General features: G+C 47.4%; 1 protein-coding gene across 1 annotated transcript in view; it reads left to right on the forward strand.

Moving 5' to 3' along the window:
• Window positions 1–20,533, forward strand: part of EIF3L (eukaryotic translation initiation factor 3 subunit L) — a 49,273-nt gene that overhangs the window by 15,898 nt on the left and 12,842 nt on the right. The window contains exons 5-11 of the mRNA XM_068252080.1: window positions 4,683–4,744; window positions 4,855–4,924; window positions 8,502–8,575; window positions 12,627–12,798; window positions 16,297–16,451; window positions 17,467–17,637; window positions 18,703–18,836. Of these exons, the coding sequence (XP_068108181.1) occupies window positions 4,683–4,744; window positions 4,855–4,924; window positions 8,502–8,575; window positions 12,627–12,798; window positions 16,297–16,451; window positions 17,467–17,637; window positions 18,703–18,836 (838 nt within the window). The remainder of the gene's footprint in view (window positions 1–4,682; window positions 4,745–4,854; window positions 4,925–8,501; window positions 8,576–12,626; window positions 12,799–16,296; window positions 16,452–17,466; window positions 17,638–18,702; window positions 18,837–20,533) is intronic.

Genomic DNA, 20,533 nt, shown 5'->3' on the forward strand with positions numbered 1-20,533 from the left:
AATCTCCCGCCGCGGGGGACTTTGAAAGTCTTCTGGAGCAGAGTCCTTCCGAAGACAAAACATACATATATCCAGGCACATCGCCTCTAGTTAGGACATTAAATAAATTATTAGGGAAAGGGAGGTGCTGAAGGGGGTGTGGCTAGAAACAGAAAAAATCAATTAACCCTTCGCACACTCACATGCAAATGTTCAAACAAATGCATTCACAGATTTACTCATCCAGGCACAACTGTTATCCCTACAGCTAAATTAAAAGCCAGGGTTTTAGTTCACAGAAGAATGCATTCTTATGCTTAGTCACCTATACTGCGTAGAAGTACCCAGGTAAACATAGGTGTCCTAACTCTGGCCCTGTAACATGCATAGTGCAGACATGCAAACACATTCATTGCATCAAACCTATCAATGGATTAGGAGCACACATCCTAACTTCCTCTCCTGGGAAAGACAGTGCATCTTACCAATCGCACAAGGGAGCTAATGTTATGTGTCCATGTGCACCATGCGCATACACCAGCATAAGCTGTCTGCATGCTGACAAACATACAGGGGAAGGGGGAGTGCACCGAATTGGACCCTAGCCACAGGGGTCAATGATAAGAATAAACATACATATATCCAGGCACATCGCCTCTAGTTGGGACATTAAATAAATTATTAGGGAAAGGGAGGTGCTGAAGGGGGTGTGGCTAGAAACAGAAAAAATCAATTAACCCTTCGCACACTCACAAGTGCGAAGTACCCAGGTAAACATAGGTGTCCTAACTCTGGCCCTGTAACATGCATAGTGCAGACATGCAAACACATTCATTGCATCAAAGATGAAGAATGCATTCTTCTGTGAACTAAAACCCTGGCTTTTAATTTAGCTGTAGGGATAACAGTTGTGCCTGGATGAGTAAATCTGTGAATGCATTTGTTTGAACATTTGCATGTGAGTGTGCGAAGGGTTAATTGATTTTTTCCTTCCGAAGACAGGCGGCTCCATACTGCACACAAGAGAGGTTTCTCACACGCAAGCGCAGTATGGAGCGGTTTGTCTTTGGGAGCACTCGGACTCCTGAAGACTTCCGAGGCCTCCTTCCGTCTCAGAGAGAGCAGTATTTGACGACTTTAGTCAAAAACTGCTACGGGAGATCCTGCACTGGAACGAGGGCACCGGGAGAGGAGAGAGAAGGCTCTATTGGACACAGAGCCTTCCCTCTCACTACAGGGAGTGCAAAATTATTAGGCAAATGAGTATTTTGACCCCATCATCCTCTTTATGCATGTTGTCTTACTCCAAGCTGTATAGGCTCGAAAGCCTACCACCAATTAAGCATATTAGGTGATGTGCATCTCTGTAATGAGAAGGGGTGTGGTCTAATGACATCAACACCCTATATCAGGTGTGCATAATTATTAAGAAACTTCCTTTCCTTTGGCAAAATGGGTCAAAAGAAGGACTTGACAGGCTCAGAAAAGTCAAAAATAGTGAGATATCTTGCAGAGGGATGCAGCACTCTTAAAATTGCAAAGCTTCTGAAGCGTGATCATCGAACAATCAAGCGTTTCATTCAAAATAGTCAACAGGGTCGCAAGAAGCGTGTGGAAAAACCAAGGCGCAAAATAACTGCCCATGAACTGAGAAAAGTCAAGCGTGCAGCTGCCAAGATGCCACTTGCCACCAGTTTGGCCATATTTCAGAGCTGCAACATCACTGGATTGTCCAAAAGCACAAGGTGTGCAATACTCAGAGACATGGCCAAGGTAAGAAAGGCTGAAAGACACCACCACTGAACAAGACACACAAGCTGAAACGTCAAGACTGGGCCAAGAAATATCTCAAGACTGATTTTTCTAAGGTTTTATGGACTGATGAAATGAGTGAGTCTTGATGGGCCAGGTGGATGGGCCCGTGGCTGGATTGGTAAAGGGCAGAGAGCTCCAGTCCGACTCAGACGCCCGCAAGGTGCAGGTGAAGTACTGGTTTGGGCTGGTATCATCAAAGATGAGCTTGGGGGCCTTTTCTGGTTGAGGATGGAGTCAAGCTCAACTCCCAGTCCTACTGCCAGTTTTTGGAAGACACCTTCTTCAAGCAGTGGTACAGGAAGAAGTCTGCATCCTTCAAGAAAAACATGATTTTCATGCAGGACAATGCTCCATCACACGCGTCCAAGTACTCTACAGCGTGGCTGGCAAGAAAGGGTATAAGAGAAGAAAAACTAATGACATGGCCTCCTTGTTCACCTGATCTGAACCCCATTGAGAACCTGTGGTCCATCATAAAATGTGAGATTTACAAGGAGGGAAAACAGTACACCTCTCTGAACAGTGTTGATGGTGAACAGATCAAAACACTGACAGAATCCATGGATGGCAGGCTTTTGAGTGTCCTTGCAAAGAAAGGTGGCTATATTGGTCACTGATTTGTTTTTGTTTTTGAATGTCAGAAATGTATATTTGTGAATGTTGAGATGTTATATTGGTTTCACTGGTAAAAATAAATAATTGAAATGGGTATATATTTGTTTTTTGTTAAGTTGCCTAATAATTATGCACAGTAATAGTCACCTGCACACACAGATATCCCCCTAAAATAGCTAAAACTAAAAACTACTTTCAAAAATATTCAGCTTTGATATTAATGGGTTTTTTGGGTTCATTGAGAACATGGTTGTTGTTCAATAATAAAATTATTCCTCAAAAATACCACTTGCCTAATAATTCTGCATTCCCTGTAGGTAGTTATCTGGCCTTTTTTCGCATTGACTTTAACTGTAAACCGTATAAATCTGGGCGTGAATCTGTTCTAAAACAGACTGAAGGTTCATTCGGGAGTGACTCATTCCTCCTCCATGGAGATGATATATCAGGGAATGTGTGAAGAAATCTGGAACAGACGTTCCCTTGTTTGAGCATCAGCTGCAGTCTGGGTCACGGCTCCAGTTCTGTGTTGTGGATGTTCAGCATGCTGTCTGCTGACCTTTGTTGTTGGAGATACTTGGCAGCTGATCATAGGCCTGAAAGATAAATCGACTTTAAACCGAAATCGCGATCAACAAGTTCACAATTTCGGAATCGTCAAAGTGGAGAATATCGTAATGAACCACATTTCCACAAGGGGAAGTTTGAAGACACTGCTTCAAACTACTAAGTCCCAGCGTATGTGGCCCGCAGTGTCAGTCATACCTTCCGCATGCGTCCAACGCTGTCCATCCTCTCTTGCCGTCTGCCAGCTCTTGTACACGGCATACTTCCTGGTTCCTGTATGTCTCATGACATACAGGAAGTATGCCATGCATTAGAGCCTGCAGGACGCGAAGTGGATAGACTGGCATCGCTAGGCTCGTGTATGTCCAGCACTGCCGCAGCTTAGGTGACAGAGCGGGCACAGAGAGACAAAAAGGGCACAGAGACGCAAAAGAGAGGCCCAGAGAGCGGCCCAGAGGGGGCAAGAAAAGACACAAAGGGGACAAGAAAAGACACAGAAAAAGGGGGGCACAAAGGGGAGAGAGAGACAAAGGGGGCACAAAGACGAAGAGAGTGCACAAAGTGAGACAGGGGACAGAAAGGCACAGAGGGGGAGCAAAGCTTAATTTGAAGGAAATCGTGAATCAAATTGAAATCGTGATTTGCTACAGAAATCGCTCAATTCAATTTTTTCCTAAAATCGTTCAGGCCTAGCTGATCATCATTACTGTAATGCTCCAGCTGAACACCCAAATAGATTTATTAGCCTCTCATTGACCATCTTAGAGAGAATCTGCACTGTCCGATTTGTACAATAATTGGGGAAGGGGAGGGTTACAAAAATTCAGCAATAGTTATTAAAAAATAGAACAAATATTGCTTATTAAAAATACAAACACTTCAGGAGCGATCAGAGCTCTGTTGGTGGGCTGAAAAGTGTTGGGGGGGGGGGGGGGGAAATCGCTTGAGTGCTGTGTGCGGCCCTGAAGCAAGGCCTTAAAGCTGCAGTGGCCTAATTTGTGAAAAATAGCCTGGTCCGGGCGGGGGGGGGGGGGGGGGGGGGGTAAGCCTACGGTCCTCAAGTGGTTAAATTGCATCGAAAGATCAAATCTGAAGGAAAAATTATACTGTAAATGGGCCCCTTTTACCTGAATCTACTACAAGTACAGCTGAACTGAGGGATATGAAGGCTGCCATGTTAATTTCCTTTTTAATCAATCCCAGTTGCCTGGCTAGCCTGCTGATCTCTTTGGCTGCAGTAGTGTCTGAAAAGCGCATGCAGCTAATCCAGTTACACTTTAGTCGGAGCACCTGATCTGCTGCATGCTTGTTCAGGGTCTATGGTTACAAATATTAGAGGCAGAGGATCACAGTGTTCTCCCCAGAAATTTTTTCCAGCCGGGTGGCATGAAATAGTAGCCGAGTGGCATGAAAAAGTAGCCGGGTGGGGTGAGATGACAGAATGCAGGGCCGGTGCTTCTGTGCACAACTCTGCTTACCACATAGGAGGAGGTGAGCCGATGACAGCCGGGTGCTCATCAAAACTAGCCGGGTGGAGCACCCGGCTAAAAGAGCCTGGGGAGAACACTGGATCAGCAGGACAGCCAGGCAATGTGCATTGTTTAACAGGCAATAAATGTCACAATCCATATTGCCCTCAGGTCAGTTGCCCCCTTGACTCTGTATTGGTCTAAAAATGTGCTGAGCTTTTTTTTTTTCCCTTTCAGATGCCGTGTTCCTTATACTATATAAAGAGTTATACTACAGGCACATATATGCTAAAGTCAGTGTAAGTATAGTGTGTGGGCGTGGCTAGTGTCATTTTACTGCCAAATTTCATGCAGACTACCTAAACTTTTTCGAGTTTCTCTTTAATAACTGCCGGTCATCTGTCTGCAGGGAGGACCCACGCTGGAGCAGAGATTTGAATCTTATTACAACTACTGCAACCTCTTCAACTACATTCTCAGTAAGTGTCTGGAAGAAGTCTAATCATGGATTGTAGACAACTGGGGAGAAATGGCAGTGCAAACTATGACCAGGCTGCATCTGAGTGACTACCAACAGAGGTGTGCAGAGCCCGCTAGTGGCAAATACACACCTTGTATTCAAAACAGATGCTACAATTATGCACTAGAGCCCTAACCTCTGATATAAATGGAATGCAAACATAAATATCAAAATGGGAGCAGCTAGCCATAAGGTAAACTTACATTATTTAGACAGCAGGGGAGAGGTGGCAGCGCTTCCCAAAGCAGGCTGCATCTGAATGGCTAGCAGCATACGTGAGCAGAGCCTTATTATAGGGAAAAAAGCAAAAACACAATCGAGAGCCCCAATAATAATATTGTTGTTAAAGGAATGCCAAGGTAGCAGCAAATAGAAATATACTTACAAGTATGGGTTGCCGGGTTCAGGCAACCACTTATTAGGCCTGTCCCCACTATTCTGTACTGGACCCTTCCACCGCGGTGAGGCCATCCTTCTGGAAGGGTCCCCAACGTCTAACTAATTACTAAACACGCATATGTATAATCTGGGAGCAGCTGGCCATTTAATGATTTTGAATGCAAGATGTGTACCTTTCCTATAATAATTTCAATGGAAACAGGCTCCAGCAGAGTAAAAATTGATCATAGGTAAAAACAGATAAAAGTTGGGGGGCAAGGGTGGACTTACCTCCTCAAAACCAAACACAACCACCATGTATGGTTTAAACAAGATTTAATTTGTACTCCAGGACAAATGCAACGCGTTTCGCGGGTCTCTAGCCCGCTTCCTCGGGCAATAATACAGATAGGAGTAACTCAGAAGTTGTGTAGCCAAGTACAGCGCCTCTGTCTACACAACTTCTGAGTTACTCCTATCTGTATTATTGCCTGAGGAAGCGGCTAGAGACCCACGAAACATTGCATTTGTTCTGGAGTACAAATTAAATCTTGTTTAAACCATACATAGTGGTTGTGTTTGGTTTGGGGGAGGTGAGTCCATCCTTGCACCCCAACTTTTATCTGTTTTTACCTATGATCAATTTTTACTCTGCTGGCGCCTTATTATAGTACTTATTATAGAAAAGGTACACATTTTGCATTCAAAACCACGGCAGCACGGTGGCGTAGTGGTTATCGCTCTTGCCTTGCAGCGCTGGGTCCCCGGTTCGAATCCCAGCCGGGGCACTATCTGCATGGAGTTTGTATGTTCTCCCCGTGTCTGCGTGGGTTTCCCCGGGTACTCAGGTTTCCTCCCACATTCCAAAAACATACAGATAAGTTAATTGGCTTCCCCCTAAATTGACCCTAGATTACAATACCATGCACAGACATACGACTATGGCAGGGATTAGATTGTGAGCTCCTCTGAGGGACAGTTAGTGACAAGACTATATTCTCTGTACAGCGCTGCGTAAGATGTCGGCGCTATATAAATACTAAATAATAATAATAATAATTTCATGGCCAGCTGCTCCCAGATTATACATATGCGTGATTAGTAATTAGACGTTGGGGTCCCTTCCAGAAGGATGGCCTCATCGCGGTGGAATGGTCCAGTACAGAATACTTTGCATGCAAACTATTTTGGAAACTAACATCCTCCATTACGTTAATTTGGTGCATCTGTTTTGTATGCAAAATGTGTACCCTGCCTATAATAAGGCTATGCGCACCTATGCTGGTAGACTTTCAGGCGCAGCCTGTCTTGGGAAGCGCTGCCACCTCTCCCATGTCTAAAATACTGTACATACTAGTGTATAAGCCTAATTTTTCAGCACCAAAAATGTGCTGAAAAATGATCCCCTCGGCTTATATGGGAGTCAGTGGAGCAGAATGGATGGGGGAGCAGGTTTTGTTACTGGCTCCCTGCTGTGTCTGTGCCCCCCATCCCCTGCAACATGGTGTGCAGAGGGCGCTGCTCAGGACTACCTGTGTCCCCTGGCTTGAGGAGTGGAGCATGCAAGCAATGTGTCAGTGGTGCAATGATCAAGTATTCTTCTTGTGGGGCAATCGCTGTGTCTCATATCTATCATCTAGTGGGACCTTGAGACACAGCTGTATCATCCTTGGGGCACATCTGGCTATGGAGAGGGAGGCTGACTTGTACTGGGGGCACATCTGGCTACTGGAGAGGGGGCTTATATGCGAGTCAATCACTTTTTCCTGGTTTCTGAGGGAAAAGTGGGTACCTCGGCTTATACACGGGTCGGCTTATATGCGGGTATATACGGTAAATATGGATTGCGGAGGCTCTCTGTGTTCTTCCTTTGAAAGAAAGCCGCTTTCATGGCTGCACCTTTTTTTATATTTTTTTGGTGCCTATTTGGTAGACTGCCACTTTTTCATAAAACTTTTGTATCTGAAATTTCATTTTAGCAGACCCCCTTAAAAGTGACCCTGAAATGAGAAAACTGACTTCAAGTTAGATACTTGCCTTCAGGTTAGATACTTGCCTATGTAGAGGGAAAGCTCTGGATAGCATAGAGCCTTCTAGTCCTCCCTCCAGCCCGGCTTTTATTCACTGTCCACCAGTGAAACTGTTCAACTTGCTGGGTCAAGCAGCTCCGCCCCCCCTACATCAGCAAAACTGCCCTGGCAGTCTTCTAAAAGCTGTGGCCACCCTCACCTGTGTCACCTAAGTATAGCATACAAGTCATTGAGTCCGTATGGTGGCGGCGTAGAGCTTAGGAGGAAGAGAGACCTGCCAAATAGGCTTACAATCTAAGGGTATTGCTCAACCCCATATTTGTAGGGAGCACAGGAAAGTTTTATGAAGCATTTCTACACATTTAATCAGGGCCACATGTCACTAGCTACACCTTAAGCTCTTTTTAAGGCAAACCTGAAGTGAAAATAAACTTATGAGGTAATAAATTGTATGTGTAGTACAGCTAAGAAATAGAACATTAGTAGACAAAGACAAGACAAATAACATTTATATTGCGCTTTTCTCCTTGCGGACTCAAAGCGCCAGAGCAGCAGCCACTAGGGCGCGCTCTATTGGCAGTAGCAGTGTAAGGGAGACTTGCCAAAGGTCTCCTACTGAATTAGTGCTGGCTTACTGAACAGGCAGAGCCGAGATTCGAACCCTGGTCTCCTGTGTCAGAGGCAGAGCCCTTAACCATTACACCATAGTAGTAAAGAAGCATCTCCTATTGTTTTCCAGTACAGCTTGAGATAAGGTTTTACTGCAGGAAAGTTCAAAGGGTCATTATTTCTGCTCCGTTTTATAGCTTAAAATACAAAGTCTGCTTTTAAAATGGCAACTGTGACAGAATGATGCAATGTTTAAAACACAAAAACCTATATAACTGAACACAAACATATGAGACTCTATTCTTTACTAATGTTCTATTCATTATCAGTACTACACATACAGTTCATTATATCTTACGTTTTTTGTTGTTTTTTTTCTTCAGGTTTGCTTTAAGTGCTTTATGGGCAGTGACTAGATTGTAATATAGTGGACTGTGTTTGTGGTAATATCCATATTTGAGATTGTGAAGGAATCCCTTTAAGTGGAAAGGATAGTTAACTTTTATTTCCCCCCCTTAGATGCAGATGGCCCGGCTCCCTTGGAGTTGCCCAACCAGTGGCTGTGGGATATCATTGATGAGTTTATATACCAGGTTGGAACTTTCTTATCCTTATGGTTTTGTATCTTCCTAGTATTTGCAGTGGGTCTGAATTACGACCTGCTTGTTCTGATCTCGGCTATTTATTGTGCTTGTGTGCTTCAGTTCTGTGTGTACTTCAGTCTCTGAATACGACCTGCTTATTCTGATCTTTTCTCTTGATGTGTGCTTCAGTTCTGTGTGTGCTTCAGTCTGTGAATACGACCTGCTTATTCTGATCTTGGCTCTTGATGTGTGCTTCAGTTCTGTGTGTGCTTCAGTCTCTGAATACGACCTGCTTATTCTGATCTTTTCTCTTGATGTGTGCTTCAGTTCTGTGTGTGCTTCAGTCTCTGAATACGACCTGCTTATTCTGATCTTGGCTCTTGATGTGTGCTTCAGTTCTGTGTGTGCTTCAGTCTCTGAATTATGACCTGCTTATTCTGATCTTGGCTCTTGATGTGTGCTTCAGTTATGTGTGTACTTCAGTCTGTGAATACGACCTGCTTATTCTGATCTTGGCTCTTGATGTGTGCTTCAGTTCTGTGTGTGCTTCAGTCTCTGAATACGACCTGCTTATTCTGATCTTTTCTCTTGATGTGTGCTTCAGTTCTGTGTGTACTTCAGTCTCTGAATATGACCTGCTTATTCTGATCTTTTCTCTTGATGTGTGCTTCAGTTCTGTGTGTGCTTCAGTCTCTGAATACGACCTGCTTATTCTGATCTTGGCTCTTGATGTGTGCTTCAGTTATGTGTGTACTTCAGTCTGTGAATACGACCTGCTTATTCTGATCTTGGCTCTTGATGTGTGCTTCAGTTCTGTGTGTGCTTCAGTCTCTGAATACGACCTGCTTATTCTGATCTTGGCTCTTGATGTGTGCTTCAGTTCTGTGTGTGCTTCAGTCTCTGAATACGACCTGCTTATTCTGATCTTTTCTCTTGATGTGTGCTTCAGTTCTGTGTGTGCTTCAGTCTCTGAATTATGACCTGCTTATTCTGATCTTGGCTCTTGATGTGTGCTTCAGTTATGTGTGTACTTCCGTCTGTGAATACGACCTGCTTATTCTGATCTTGGCTCTTGATGTGTGCTTCAGTTCTGTGTGTGCTTCAGTCTCTGAATACGACCTGCTTATTCTGATCTTTTCTCTTGATGTGTGCTTCAGTTCTGTGTGTGCTTCAGTCTCTGAATTATGACCTGCTTATTCTGATCTTTTCTCTTGATGTGTGCTTCAGTTCTGTGTGTGCTTCAGTCTCTGAATACGACCTGCTTATTCTGATCTTGGCTCTTGATGTGTGCTTCAGTTCTGTGTGTGCTTCAGTCTCTGAATACGACCTGCTTATTCTGATCTTTTCTCTTGATGTGTGCTTCAGTTCTGTGTGTGCTTCAGTCTCTGAATTATGACCTGCTTATTCTGATCTTGGCTCTTGATGTGTGCTTCAGTTATGTGTGTACTTCAGTCTGTGAATACGACCTGCTTATTCTGATCTTGGCTCTTGATGTGTGCTTCAGTTCTGTGTGTGCTTCAGTCTCTGAATACGACCTGCTTATTCTGATCTTTTCTCTTGATGTGTGCTTCAGTTCTGTGTGTGCTTCAGTCTCTGAATTATGACCTGCTTATTCTGATCTTGGCTCTTGATGTGTGCTTCAGTTATGTGTGTACTTCAGTCTGTGAATACGACCTGCTTATTCTGATCTTGGCTCTTGATGTGTGCTTCAGTTCTGTGTGTGCTTCAGTCTCTGAATACGACCTGCTTATTCTGATCTTTTCTCTTGATGTGTGCTTCAGTTCTGTGTGTGCTTCAGTCTCTGAATTATGACCTGCTTATTCTGATCTTTTCTCTTGATGTGTGCTTCAGTTCTGTGTGTGCTTCAGTCTCTGAATATGACCTGCTTATTCTGATCTTTTCTCTTGATGTGTGCTTCAGTTCTGTGTGTGCTTCAGTCTCTGAATACGACCTGCTTATTCTGATCTTGGCTCTTGATGTGTGCTTCAGTTCTGTGTGTGCTTCAGTCTCTGAATACGACCTGCTTATTCTGATCTTTTCTCTTGATGTGTGCTTCAGTTATGTGTGTACTTCAGTCTGTGAATACGACCTGCTTATTCTGATCTTTTCTCTTGATGTGTGCTTCAGTTCTGTGTGTACTTCAGTCTCTGAATATGACCTGCTTATTCTGATCTTTTCTCTTGATGTGTGCTTCAGTTCTGTGTGTGCTTCAGTCTCTGAATACGACCTGCTTATTCTGATCTTGGCTCTTGATGTGTGCTTCAGTTCTGTGTGTGCTTCAGTCTCTGAATACGACCTGCTTATTCTGATCTTTTCTCTTGATGTGTGCTTCAGTTCTGTGTGTGCTTCAGTCTCTGAATACGACCTGCTTATTCTGATCTTTTCTCTTGATGTGTGCTTCAGTTCTGTGTGTGCTTCAGTCTCTGAATACGACCTGCTTATTCTGATCTTGGCTCTTGATGTGTGCTTCAGTTCTGTGTGTGCTTCAGTCTCTGAATTATGACCTGCTTATTCTGATCTTGGCTCTTGATGTGTGCTTCAGTTATGTGTGTACTTCAGTCTGTGAATACGACCTGCTTATTCTGATCTTTTCTCTTGATGTGTGCTTCAGTTCTGTGTGTACTTCAGTCTCTGAATATGACCTGCTTATTCTGATCTTTTCTCTTGATGTGTGCTTCAGTTCTGTGTGTGCTTCAGTCTCTGAATACGACCTGCTTATTCTGATCTTGGCTCTTGATGTGTGCTTCAGTTATGTGTGTACTTCAGTCTGTGAATACGACCTGCTTATTCTGATCTTGGCTCTTGATGTGTGCTTCAGTTCTGTGTGTGCTTCAGTCTGTGAATACGACCTGCTTATTCTGATCTTGGCTCTTGATGTGTGCTTCAGTTCTGTGTGTGCTTCAGTCTCTGAATACGACCTGCTTATTCTGATCTTGGCTCTTGATGTGTGCTTCAGTTCTGTGTGTGCTTCAGTCTCTGAATATGACCTGCTTATTCTGATCTTTTCTCTTGATGTGTGCTTCAGTTCTGTGTGTGCTTCAGTCTCTGAATTATGACCTGCTTATTCTGATCTTGGCTCTTGATGTGTGCTTCAGTTCTGTGTGTGCTTCAGTCTCTGAATACGACCTGCTTATTCTGATCTTGGCTCTTGATGTGTGCTTCAGTTCTGTGTGTGCTTCAGTCTCTGAATACGACCTGCTTATTCTGATCTCGGCTCTTGATGTGTGCTTCAGTTCTGTGTGTGCCTCAGTCTCTGAATACGACCTGCTTATTCTGATCTCGGCTCTTTATTGTGCTTGTGTGCTTCAGTCTGTGAATACGACCTGCTTATTCTGATCTTGGCTCTTGATGTGTGCTTCAGTTCTGTGTGTGCTTCAGTCTCTGAATACGACCTGCTTATTCTGATCTTTTCTCTTGATGTGTGCTTCAGTTCTGTGTGTGCTTCAGTCTCTGAATACGACCTGCTTGTTCTGATCTTGACTCTGCTTGTGTGCTTCAGTTCTGAGTGTGGTTCAGTCTCTGAATTACTACCTGCTTGTTCTGATCTTGGCTCTTGATGTGTGCTTCAGTTCTGTGTGTGCTTTAGTCTCTGAATTATGACCTGCTTGTTAGGATCCCGGCTCGTTATTCTGCCTGTGTGCTTCAGTTCTGTGTGTGTGTGCTTCAGTCTATGAATTACAACCTGCTTCTTCTGATCTCTGCTCTTGACTCTGCTTGTGTGCTTCAGTTCTGTGTGTGCTTCAGTTTTTTAATTACGACCTGCTTCTTCTGATCTTGGCTCTTGATGTGTGCTTCAGTTCTGTGTGTGCTTCAGTCTCTGAATTATGACCTGCTTGTTAGGATCCTGGCTCGTTATTCTGCCTGTGTGCTTCAGTTCTGTGTGTGCTTCAGTTCTGTGTGTGCTTCAGTTTTTTAATTACGACCTGCTTGTTCTGATCTTGGCTCTCGACTCGGCTTGTGTGCTTCAGTTCTGTGTGTGTTTCAGTTGTGTGTGCTTCAATCTCTGAATTACGACCTGCTTGTTCTGATCTTGGCACTTGACTCTGCTTGTGTGTTTCAGTTCCAGTCATTCAGTCAGTATCGATGCAAGACTGCTAAGAAATCCGAGGAAGAAATCGAGTTTCTGCGATCCAACCCCAAGATCTGGAATGTGCACAGCGTTCTGAACGTCCTGCACTCTCTGGTAGACAAGTCCAACATTAACCGGCAGCTAGAGGTGTACACCAGCGGAGGTAAGGCAGCACGGCTCCGCCTCTTAAAGGAGAATGACACAATGTGTTATTGAACTGAGCATTAATGCAAACCTAAAGTGACACTGAAATGTGTAAATTGAACATACCCTGCAAAACTTGTATAAAGCGTTCCAAAAGTGCCTGCTTTGATGCAGGAAAGCCACTATGTTTTGCCAGGAGCACACTTTGAATAAGAGCGTCCGACCTGACTGCAGGGAGAAGCTGAATGTAGCCCCTCCCATCCCCGCCCCTACGCTGATGCAGACTCCTCCCCATCTTTCCTGAGCGGGTATGGGCGAGCTTTGATTTTTCAGTTAAGAGGCATGTCGCCTGGCAGGGCTCAGGTATCGATCACTCGGGTGACATTACAGGGCTGAGGCTGTACACATGCGTCTTGCGCCTGCTTATCTGCTACTATGCGGGGGCGCAGGACCAACAGTACAGTGTACGAGTGATGTCACACAGGGACAGGGATGAGAGGGGAGAACAATGCTCTCGGCCTTCGCGTGGCCGAACTGATCCATCGGGCTGATCACTGGCCAAGACATCAGGGGGTGGAGGGGGCTGTACACACGCTAGAGTCTCGGCAAAGGCATTTATCAACAGCCTAGGTCAAGATTAATCTAGCACATACAAGAGGAGGATTAAAGAGGAGCTGTCAGCCATACTGTCTCAGAAAAAAAAAACATTTATATAAGTAGATAAATACTTTCTCTACTTAACATGTATTGCACTGCCCATGTTTTGATTTTAGTGATTTTTTTACAGTAAAAAAGAGAAAATCCTTCTTAACATTCCCCTTTTTAACTGTGGCTATTTTGAAGCTAATCCTGATGTATTTTCCTCCCCTTCTCTTCTCTGCCTGATTGTGTATGCATTGCCCACCCTTCACTATAGAAAGTGCATTGTCTCCGCATGAGAAATATTGGCCAATCAGAGAGGAACAGAAGTGTGGGAGGGGAAAACAGGAGGGAAAGAGGCTTCAGCCAATCAGGCTGCATTAGGTAAGTCTGAGGGGAAGTAGAAAAGCAAAAGAGGACAACCCAGCATTCCCTGCAACTTTCTTTTCGCGTACCAAATTTTGTGTGTACCAAATAAGTCAGGTAAACTGGGGAATGATCATTTATCAACAAGAAAAGTAATAGTGGTTTTTCCTTTTGGATTACCTAGTTAGCATCCTTATTTCTTGTTTACCAGATAAAAAGAATTGATTTTTTATTTTATTCCCGACAGTTACCCTTTAACCAAGATGCTAACACAATAGATTTCAAGTTTAGGACTAGCTCTGGCTCATGTTCACCTGACCGGTCTACAAGTAAGAAAAGGCCCCACGATTATTTTAAGCCAACTGAACGGAGGCTGCCATATTTATTTCCTGTTAAACAATACCAGTTGCCTGGCTGCCCTACTGATCTCTTTGGCTGCAGTAGTGTCTGAATCACACACACCTGGAACAAGCATTCAGCTAATCCAGTCAGACTTCAGTCAGAGCACCTGATCTGCTGCATGCTTGTTCAGGGTCTATGGCTAAAAGTATTAGAGGCAGATGATCAACAGGACAGCCAAGCAACTGGTATTGCTTAGAGACTCTAACAAAACAAAAAAACAAAAAAGTTCCCCTGGGGGGTACTCATCTCGATAGGGGGAAGCCTCAGGGTCCCAAGGAGGCTTCCCCCTCCCCTGTAGCTGCAGGCAGTCCAGCGCTGGCTCCCCCGCAGTGTCCCGGAATCCTCCCTCGACAAGCCTAACAAGCGCTGATTTATTTACCTTTCCTGTCTCCAGCGGGGGCGCTGTTGCGGCTCTCCGCACAGAGAAAGGCGAAAATAGCCGATATCTGTTGGGTCCACTGCTATTCAGGCTCAGGAGACTTGCGCCTGCACAGTAGAGCGGCCTGACAGCGATCGGCTATTTCCGCCTATCTCCGAGCGGAGAGCTGATACTGCGCCTGCAATGGAGCCAGGAAGGTAAATATTTACATCCCCGCTGTTCGGAGGGGCGCAGCGAGACCGCCTTGGGCACAGGACGGGGGAAGCCTCAATAAGATCTGGAGGCTTCCCCCACCTGAGGTGAGTACCCCCAGGGGAACTTTTTCTTGTTACAGGTTTTCTTTAACTGGAAATAAATATGGCAGCCTCCATATACCTCTCACTTCAGGTGTCCTTTAGAGCTGCTTCAGACAGGTTGGGAACGCTGTGTTTTTGGCTGGCACGGAAGTGATGTTTGATAGGGATCAAGTATTAAATTCAAATAAATGGAAGTGTTTTTAAATGACGGGGATAGCTTTTCGTGTCCTCATAAACGTCGTGGTAGATCACGTCGTCTTGTCTTGAATGCTACAGTTAGTGTCCAACATGGTTGCATTCTGGCAGCTCTGTGCCCTTCCTAGGAGGCTCAAAACTAATAACAAAACTTTTCCTGCTCAGGGTCTATGGCTAAAGGCAGAGGATCAGCAGGACAGCCAGGCAATAAATAAGGAATACATTTGGCAACCTCCAGATCCCTTTCACTTCAGCAGTATGCAAGGAAGTAGTATCCGGGCATCATCCAAATGCACCTTCTACACTTTATTTCATCCCCACAAAAGATAGGTACAGGTACACAGGGCTGGTCTTAGAAGTTGCATTTGGATGGTGCCCGGATTCTACTTCCTTGCATACTGATGTGATTATCTCAAGCTGTCTGGAGGCACATCTAATCCTTTACCACTGACCCCCACTAAGGCTGCCATCAGCAACTGGTGCTGATTCCACTCTTTGCCTACCCTTTCACTTCAGATGTGCTTTAAAGAGTACCCGAGGCGGGGTTCTTCCATCGCAATCCCCATACAGAGGCTGGGTCTGCCTATAGAGCCCAGCCTCTGTTGCTAGTTTCCTCCAAAGCCCCCCCCCCCCCTGCGCGCTGTCAGACCCCATAAAACAGTCTCCGCTCTCACCCGCTTCCTGAATCGCTCCGGTCCCCGCCCGCGTCCCTTCCCTCCAATCAGCGGCGAGGGAAGGGACGTGGGCGGGGACCCGAGCGATTCAGGAGGTGGGGGAGCGGCGAGACTGACATTGAGATAAACACAGCCGGCTGCGACACGCTGCGTGTCGCCAGCGTGGCTATGTTTTATGGGTTCTCACAGAGCGCAGGGGGGCTTTGGAGGAAACTAACTAGCAACAGAGGCTGGGCTCTATAGACAGCCCCAGCCTTTGTATGCGGATTGCGGGTTCTCTTTAAATTATACACCCTTTATGAATCAAATTATCAAGCAAATGTAAAGCTAGAATTGTTCCCCTTCCTAATTCGAAATGCTTTGCTGTACTGCTGGTACACCACTCACTTTGTAACGCATCAGCTTGCAATCAGCTTTGCCCTTTTTACTTTGACAAAATTGTGAAATAAACAATTAAAATTCGGTGAAAAACAAATGTGCTGCTGTCAGTGATCACCGGAGAACTGGCTTTCTCTGTTTTTATATTTTCCATTCTGGATGTGATTGGTGGATGTTTGTCTCTCTAGGGGACCCGGAAAGTGTGGCTGGGGAGTACGGCAGACACTCGCTGTACAAGATGCTCGGATACTTCAGCCTGGTGGGGCTGCTGCGGCTGCATTCCCTGCTGGGAGATTACTATCAGGCTATTAAAGTGCTGGAAAACATCGAGCTCAACAAAAAGGTAAGACGTCCTCTGAGCCCAGTGCAGGCTACTTTCACTTGTAGTGCAGATCAGAGCGGGCCTACTCACTGCAAAACTAAGGAGAGTGGAGAGGAGAGTGCTAAGTCCCGCCTACGGAGGTATCGGAGCCACTCTCATTACAGATGCAAGTGACTTCTAATGATTGGCTGCGTTTTGAAGAGAGACTTCATGATTGGCTCGAGTGTGAGCAGCAAGTTTTGCAGGAAATGTGTTGCAAGTCTCTCCTGCGGAGGTATCGGAGCCACTCACAGGAAGTGAGTAGCTGCCTTTATTCAGGGACTGCTGCAATTTTTAAGGCGTTCTGGATAGTGTGCCAGCAATTTGTCCAGCCTGGCTATGCAGCCCTAAGGTATACTGAACCTTGTAGTAACCGTCTTTGCTCAGGCTGCCTTTAACCCCCTTGGCGGTATGAAAAATACCGCCAGGGGGCAGCGCAGCAGTTTTTTTTTTTATTATTTTTTTTTTAAATCATGTAGCGAGCCGAGGGCTCGCTACATGATAGCCGCTGCTCAGCGGCATCCCCCCAGCCCCGCCGATCGCCTCCGGCGATAGGCGATCAGGAAATCCCGTTCAAAGAACGGGATTTCCTGGAGGGCTTCCCCCGTCGCCATGGCGACGGGGCGGAATGACGTCAGCGACGTCAGGACGTCATTGGGAGACCCGATCCACCCCTCGGCGCTGCCTGGCACTGATTGGCCAGGCAGCGCTCGGGGTCTGGGGGGGGGGGGGCGCGCGCCGCACCGGATAGCGGCGATCGGGCGCGCGGCGGCGGCGATCGAGGTGCTGGCGCAGCTAGCAAAGTGCTAGCTGCGTCCAGCAAAAAAAAAATGAAGTAAATCGGCCCAGCAGGGCCTGAGCGGCACCCTCCGGCGGCTTACCCCGTGTCACACACGGGGTTACCGCCAAGGAGGTTAAGAACGACTCATTTCCTCTCTGTAGGTAGTTTGTTTTTACCGTTATCTGTGTTGAGCTCATTCTGTGACTCTCGTTGTAGAGTATGTACTCCCGTGTGCCAGAGTGCCAGGTCACCACCTATTACTACGTTGGCTTTGCCTATCTCATGATGAGACGATACCAGGATGCCATCCGTGTGTTCGCCAACATTCTGCTGTATATCCAGAGGACCAAAAGCATGTTCCAGAGGACGACCTACAAGTATGAGATGGTGAGAAACTGCCGCCACCTCTTCCTGTCTACATTGCCATGTGCTTCCCGCTCTCCCCTGTCATTGCCATGTGCTTCCCGCTCCCCCCTGTCATTGCCATGTGCTTCCCGTTCTCCCCTGTCATTGCCATGTGCTTCCCGCTCCCCCCTGTCATTGCCATGTGCTTCCCGCTCCCCCCTTTTATTGCCATGTGCTTCCCGCTTCCCCCTGTCATTGCCATGTGCTTCCCGCTCCCCCCGGTCATTGCCATGTGCTTCCCGCTCCCCCCTGTCATTGCCATGTGCTTCCCGCTCCCCCCTGTCATTGCCATGTGCTTCCCGCTCCCCCTGTCATTGCCATGTGCTTCCCGCTCCCCCTGTCATTGCCATGTGCTTCCCGCTCCCCCTGTCATTGCCATGTGCTTCCCGCTCCCCCCTGTCATTGCCATGTGCTTCCCGCTCCCCCCTGTCATTGCCATGTGCTTCCCGCTCCCCCCTGTCATTGCCATGTGCTTCCCGCTCCCCCCTGTCATTGCCATGTGCTTCCCGCTCCCCCCTGTCATTGCCATGTGCTTCCCGCTCCCCCCTGTCATTGCCATGTGCTTCCCGCTCCCCAGTGTCATTGCCATGTGCTTCCCGCTCCCCCCTGTCATTGCCATGTGCTTCCCGCTCCCCCCTGTCATTGCCATGTGCTTCCCGCTCCCCCCTGTCACTGCCATGTGCTTCCCGCTCCCCCCTGTCATTGCCATGTGCTTCCCGCTCCCCCCTGTCATTGCCATGTGCTTCCCGCTTCCCCCTGTCATTGCCATGTGCTTCCCGCTTCCCCCTGTCATTGCCATGTGCTTCCCGCTTCCCCCTGTCATTGCCATGTGCTTCCCGCTTCCCCCTGTCATTGCCATGTGCTTCCCGCTTCCCCCTGTCATTGCCATGTGCTTCCCGCTTCCCCCTGTCATTGCCATGTGCTTCCCGCTTCCCCCTGTCATTGCCATGTGCTTCCCGTGCCCCCTGTCATTGCCATGTGCTTCCCGCTCTCCCCTGTCATTGCCATACGCTTCCCGCTCTCACCTGTCTTGTATCCTCTATACAGATCAATAAGCAAAATGAGCAGATGCACGGCTTACTGGCCATCGCCCTGACCATGTACCCCATGCGCATTGACGAGAGCATTCACACCCAGCTCAGGGAGAAGTATGGAGACAAGATGCTGCGCATGCAGAAAGGGTAAGAAGCCGCCCAGCAGAACTTGTTGTGCTGTACATTCTTGGAATGCTTTGATCTCTCTCTTAGCAGAAAATATAGAAACTGAAAGCAGAAGTCCTCTGTTATTGTCTCACACTGCCCCTAGTGACAAGTGACCATAAATACACATTACAGGTGTACTAATTAGAAGCAGGGAAGTGGAACAAATAAGAAATAAAAAATGTGCTGAAATAAATTGACCTGGAGCACTTGCAAGCCTCTAAATAAATTGGCTGCTAAAGGGTTAATGCAGCCTTCGAAGTGTTGTAGAAGTTGGGGTTATGTTGCATGGAGTTATTGATAGACCAGTGTTCTCCTAAGGATCAAACAGGTGGGCGGGCCGCCCGGGTCAAATCAATTACCGCCCGCCTGGTTCCAGCTGTCATCATCCGTGCCCGGATGTCAGGACGTGCCAGGCTCTCTCATAAAAATAAGCCAGCAGCGCTGTCCTGAATCTACTCCGCTCTATGCACGAGATCTCACGCTTCCCGGCAAGCTCATTCACCGATTGGCTGAGCGGCAGTAGGCTGTCCTGAATCTGCTCCTCTATGCACGATATCTCGCGCTTCCCGGCGAGCTCCTGCACTGATTGGTGCAGCGGCAGTAGAGGCGGGGAGGCTAAGCCGATATCCCACTGGTGCGCATTACAGGCTGTCTGTCTAGGTAGGACACTAATTGAGCTGTAAATAAGCTCTGGGGCGGCTGACTGACTGCACGTGATTGCGGCTGACTTTAAAAACTTTTAATATGCTGCATGATATTACCGGTGTCAGTCGGTAGTATTGAAGACAGTGTGCAGGGGCTATATGTGACCAGGCCCCGCACCCTCTTCAGAGGCCTCGGATTACTCAGTGGTTTGAGTATATCGGGGAGCAGCCGCATTCCCACAGCTGACACACAAGTTACAATTATGCCCGTCCTCCACCCCAGTTCCCGCATGTCAGTGGATGCGGGATTTCCAACGGAGAGCCGTAGCTGACGTCATACGTCAGTTTCAAGAGATCTCGCTGCGCTGCCAGGTGTAATGGGAAGTTAGAAACCCCAGGGCACATGTGGCAGGCACAGAGCGAGATCTCTCTCACTAACGATGTGCACCAGAAGGGACTGAGGAGAAGGAGGGCGGGCCATGCAGACCAGCCCTTAGAGACCTGGTAGGCAGCAGCACCCAGTGTTGTACTAGCTAACACCCCACTCAGCACATTCATCTTTCCCCATACAGCATGACCCTCTCTCCACACCCAGCAGTACACAACACAGCATGTAGCACGTCTCTCCTTCCCCACTCAGCAGCATTCAGCACGTCCCTCCATCCCCACCCAGCAGCGTCCAGCGCGTCCCTCCTTCCCACCCAGCAGCGTCCCTTCTTCCCACCCAGGAGCGTCCAGCGCGTCCCTCCTTCCCACCCACCTAGCAGCGTCCAGCACGTCCCTCCTCCCCACCCCCCCCCCCCCCCACCCAGCGCGTCCAGCGCGTTCCTCCTCCTCCCCCACCCGGCAGCGTCCAGCGCGTCCCCCCACCCCCACCCGGCAGCGTCCAGCGCGTCCCTCCTGCCCCCCCCCCCGGCAGCGTGTCCCTCCTCCCCCCCCCCCCCCCCCCACCCGGCAGCATCCAGCGCATCCCTCCTGCCCCACGCAGCAGCTTCCAGCGCGTCCCTCCTGCCCCACGCAGCAGCTTTCAGC

The sequence above is a fragment of the Hyperolius riggenbachi genome, chromosome 9 (genome assembly GCF_040937935.1).
Source record: "Hyperolius riggenbachi isolate aHypRig1 chromosome 9, aHypRig1.pri, whole genome shotgun sequence".
In the NCBI taxonomy this organism is placed as follows: Eukaryota; Metazoa; Chordata; class Amphibia; order Anura; family Hyperoliidae; genus Hyperolius; species Hyperolius riggenbachi.